Genomic DNA, 4,848 nt, shown 5'->3' with positions numbered 1-4,848 from the left:
GTCCCACCCTGGCGAACTGGTAAAAAGTGGAGCCGCAAAGCCAAACCGCGCCTGTCGGGTGCCTGGGAAGAGTTTGGCAACAAGGCAGATTTGCATGGATTTCGGACGGCGCCAACTTTTTGGCTGAACTACTTTAGGTCAGTGACTTAATTCCTCTAAGCCTGGCTTTGCACCTGCAAAGAAAAATACGAATCTCTTCCTGGTAGAGAGCTTGCGGTGAGTACCCAGCGGGTGCATAGGGCACTGGGCGCACCGACTCTTGCATGCCAGGGCGCGCGATCTCTGCAAAAAGGAGTTTCCTTGCGCGCTGCTCTGCAGCTCCGAGTGCAGCCCGAAGCTAGTCCGCGGAGCCGCCGGATCCCTCGGGGGTGCGTTGTGGGTGGGGGCAGAGGGGAGAGCCCCCGCGGCCCCCTCCCGGCCCTCGGCTGGGCCGCGTGCGCGGTGCCATTGGCCCGGGCGGCCCGGTGGGCGGGAGGATGACATCAGCGGCAGGTTGGATTATAAAAGCGCGAGCGGAGCCACGGGCTCAGAGCGCACCCAGCCGGCGCCCTGCAGCATTGGTGGACCCGCACTCGCCCGGCAGCTCTGCCCGTCTGCCCGCCAGTCCCGCGCGCCCTCGCTGCTGCCGGTCTGCGCCCCTCGGCCCCGCCGGCACCATGCACCTCTCCCAGCTGCTCGCCTGCGCTCTGCTGCTCACGCTCCTCTCCCTCCGGTCCTCTGAAGCCAAGCCCGGGGCGCCACCGAAGGTGGGTGCTGTCGCGGGGACGCTGGGCCTGTGAGGGGCGTGGGAGGATGTGGCGCGCAGGAGGAACCGGAGAGTGTGGGAAAGCAGCCTCTCCCCCGGAGGTCCGTCCTCGAACCCGGACGCACGGGGTCTACGCCACCAGCCTCGGCAAAGTCCCCACATGCGCAGCTCCCCTGCCTCATTGTGGCCAGCCCAGCAAGTGGCAAATGAGGGGAGGGCAAAAAGCTCCCCGGAGGAGCGGACGACTGCGACCGCGTGGCAGGTGGATGCGGGGCCCAACTGTGCGGCTTTGGTGGGGGTGCGCTTGCGGCTGGGAAGGGACAACCGTGCAGACGGGCGCGTGGGGCTTAGCATCTGAAGCCCGGCAAAGTCACCTGCGCTGCAACCGTGCGTCTCTTCACCTGCCTACTCTTTTCCCGGACAGGTCCCACGAACCCCGCCAGGGGAGGAGCTGGCTGAGCCCCAGGCTGCTGGCGGCGGTCAGAAGAAGGGCGACAAGACTCCTGGGGGCGGCGGCGCCAACCTCAAGGGCGACCGGTCGCGACTGCTCCGGGACCTGCGCGTGGACACCAAGTCGCGGGCAGCGTGGGCCCGCCTTCTTCATGAGCACCCTAACGCGCGCAAATACAAAGGAGGCAACAAGAAGGGCTTGTCCAAAGGCTGCTTTGGCCTCAAACTGGACCGGATCGGCTCCATGAGCGGCCTGGGATGTTAGTGCGGCGACCCCTGGCGGCGGTGAGTACCACCAACCCGACCGCAGGGCGCTTGCGCTCGCCTAGCTTTAGCGCTCTGGGGAACCAAAGCGCACCTCCACCGAACAGGCGGGCTAGGTTCCTCAAGGATCCCTGGGCCCTGGCATGCGATCCTGGCATGGGACCGACTGTGCACTAGGCAACCCCATTTATCGTCCCATTTTACAGACAAAAAAAAGTGAAGGATGAAGTGGTAAGGGAATCTGGGAAAGGTCGGAGGTGGCTTAGCCTGGATGAACCCATCTACCTTCCTTCGTAGAAGCAGAAAGGCTGAAGGGTCCCATCCATCAAATTAGCATTTGACCTGTTGTTCCTGAAATGGGACCTACTGAGAAGTGTCTGCCCCTTCCAGGATGGCCTCCATGGGCAGCATCAGGGAGCCCTTCTCCGTGGGCCATCCTGATTCTCGTCCCTTCTTCAAACCCCTTGTGGGCAAACTGGTCTGTCCAGGGTCCTGATGCTGCTTAGCCCTGTGGCTTCAGGGGAAAACCTTGGTGTTTGTGACCCTGTTTTAGGTCAGGGGAAAAAACAGACTAAAATAAATCCAGGTCTTGCCCCAACCTCAAATTCTACATATCCAAAACAAATTTCCTCACCAACCCTGTCCCCATCCAAATTGTGCTGTGGGAACCCTTTTTCTGGCATGGTCTCTTCACCCTCCATCAGAGCTGGAAACCTCTAGCCTGCCTGCAGCCCCCATCAGGTGCACATGATGCCAATTTACTGCTACAAAGACCACCCCGCTCCTCTGCATTCTTGCTGCCACCAGTGCACATCTGACATTGACATTTGAGGACATTAGGGTCAGGCTCCTGCTGCTTTCTAGCCTTGCCTCCAGCCCAGCTGCTGTCCCACACCCTGTCTGTCCCACCCCAGGCTTGGGGAGGCTACTCTCTCCACCCAGAAAGTCTGGTCTCCCAGCAGGAAACAAGAGTGCCTGTCCAGCGCATTGCCTGACACTTTTGCAAGAGGTACATTGGTTTGCAAACCTATTCAAGTCCCCATATTAACTCATGCAACTTAAGGGCCAGATGCTGGCCTAAGGCCATCTGGGACCTACATCACCCCCCAAGGGAGTGCTTATAAATATTCGTCAATGACCAGAGAAACCTGCATACCGGACTCATCCCACCTGCCACCTGCTCTAGCTTCCGCCACCTCCTTCCTCTCTCTGCAGTCAGGTTTGATCAAGCTCGTACTTTCCCCCAGTTCTGCGGGCTTCATTTGTCTGTGATCTTGAGTCTCCTCTGTATGGGGAGAGAGAAGCCAGCCTTCAGTACTACCACTTGATGTCTTTTGCTCTCTTCTCTCCTGTCTGAACAAAAAGGAGATGGAGTTCAAAGCTTCAAATGATCAGTTTGTGACTTATGTGCCAAGCTCAGACTTTGGAATCTAAATGAAAGCTAGTTAACCTACGAGTTAGTGCCTGGAATGCACTTCCCTGAAAGTGCCTTGTTCTTGGCATGGCTGGGTGTGGGCACCAGGTGGTGGCCGCATGGATAGAGAGTGATGCTGGATAGAAGGAATCAGGATTGTTAAGACTTCTCTGACCAGGGCAGAATCAGTCTCCTAGCAGTTCTTAGCTTAGATGACTGACAACAGCCTTAGCTTCCTCCACCCAACTCTGACCGGCCCCATCCCCAGAGAGAGCTGAGGATTCGTCCTGCACGTGCAGTCTCCTGGTGGAGATGCCCAGGATAAAGCCTTAAAGAGAAAGACAGATTGTGACCACTTCTCTAGTCAGGGGTTAACTTTAGTTCCAAGTACCACCATAATAACTGTTGCTGATGGTTATAGGTCTCGATTATAAAATACTAATGACAGAGACTGGGTATGGCTGAGACCTCAATGAACACTTTGCCCTGGGCCCCAGGAACATCACAGGCATCTTTCATCTAAACAGATGGAGCAGCCAGAGGTGGGGAGAGAGTTAGGGAGAGCTGCCGGAGCCGTTGAGGCCTGGGGTCCCTCCGTGAGTGCTATCCCGAGGGAGGACCCTGTCTCAGGAGGACGCCTTCCTTGGGCCCTGGAGCACGCGCACACGCATCAGCAGGGACTGGCGCAGCTCTCATCACGGCACTCCCATGCCCTCAGCCCACCTGCCCAGCTTGACTGTCACTTCCTCAGGCTCCCAAACATCCTTTGCCTTCTACTCCAGGAGACCTGGGACCAGCCCCTCGACAGCAAGGGCAGCTAGGGAAGGACGTGCTCTTTACTGAGTGGTGGCTGTGAGCCAGACCCTGCTGCTGCCTAATATGGGGCTCCTGGTGAATGCCAGCACCAGCCCTGGGAGGTGGCAATTATCCACTTTATGGGTGAGGACAACAACACTCACAGCAACCCAGGGAGTGGAGTTTGGAGCTGAGATTCGAACCCAGGATTCCTGACTTCCCAGATGTTTCTCTTCTCCGTCCCTCTGTGGTCACCCAGACACATAAAGTGGGGCAAACCCCTGGCTGAGGGTTTGTGTTGTAGCAAAAGAGAGATGGGGGAATCCCTGGCTTTTCCTCACCATACCTCATGGTGCTGAGGGCAAAGCCTGGATCAGAGGAGCCGGGAGAGCTGGCAGACATGCTGGTTCCATCTGAGCAAGGGCAGCAGCGGGAGCTGAGAGGGGGGCAGGGCGGGTGCAGAAGGCCCTTCCCCTCCACAGGAAGGCCTTCATCAGGGGCCTGAAGGAAAGGCAGAGGGACATTACTTTGTACTGCTGTAGAAAAGGGGAGGAAATTTCTAGAACTGGCCTGTAGGCTGGGGTTCTCAGCCGAAGGGCCAGAACTGAGTGTCCTGTGTCCACTCTGTTTCAGGATTGGGAACTTGCTCCGTGTGCTGAGGTCATCCTTGGTCATCAGCCTCTAGCATCTGGAAACACCTCCAACGCAATGTGGCTTTTACATTTCTTTTTTTTTCCCCCCTGGTACTGGGAATACACAACACCAGCTGTTTTATTATTATTTGGGGAGGGGAGGGTATGATTTTATTGTTTGTTTTTTTTTTTTGAAAATGAAAAATAAAAAGTTATATATTATATATATATTATATACATGAAACACACACCTAAACCGACTTGATGACAAGGGACAGTTTTTAAGAGACTGACAACACCAGCTGTAAGACATTGCTGTTTGTAAATTCATGTCATGCATAAATGTATTTATGTTGTAAAGCTATTTATATTGTTTATAAAGAGATATTTATAAAAATTTTATTTATGTAACTAAATGAAAGAAGCCAATCATTGTAATGTTTTTGTCCTAACTAGTTGAAAATGTAAAAAAAAAAAAAAAAAACTCATTCCATGAACATCTTGAAAACTGTCTTTATTTACTCATTGCATTTAATTTTTAGGAATTA

The 4,848-nt window shown here is 55.0% G+C and overlaps 1 protein-coding gene across 1 annotated transcript; it reads left to right on the top strand.

The window, feature by feature from the left end:
- The first annotated feature begins 537 nt into the window (after nt 1-537).
- On the top strand, nt 538-4,492 carry NPPC (natriuretic peptide C). The gene is made up of 3 exons (XM_079130726.1): nt 538-746; nt 1,170-1,480; nt 4,302-4,492. The coding sequence occupies exons 1-2, from the start codon at nt 657-659 to the stop codon at nt 1,458-1,460; spliced, it is 381 nt and encodes a 126-aa protein (XP_078986852.1). The 5' UTR covers nt 538-656; the 3' UTR covers nt 1,461-1,480; nt 4,302-4,492.
- The last annotated feature ends 356 nt before the right edge of the window (nt 4,493-4,848 follow it).

This window comes from Sciurus vulgaris (genome assembly GCF_902686455.1).
Source record: "Sciurus vulgaris genome assembly, chromosome: 3".
NCBI classification, from domain to species: Eukaryota; Metazoa; Chordata; class Mammalia; order Rodentia; family Sciuridae; genus Sciurus; species Sciurus vulgaris.
Note: the sequence above shows the minus strand (reverse complement) of the source record. Positions and strands in the feature narration are given on the sequence as shown.

What these genes read in the sequence shown, in the direction of transcription:
- NPPC (XM_079130726.1), top strand. Translation starts at nt 657, where the DNA reads ATGCACCTCTCCCAGCTGCTCGCCTGCGCTCTGCTGCTCACGCTCCTC. An exon ending in AGCCCGGGGCGCCACCGAAG is followed by an intron (nt 747 to 1,169) that starts GTGGGTGCTGTC and finishes TTTCCCGGACAG; the next exon opens with GTCCCACGAACCCCGCCAGG.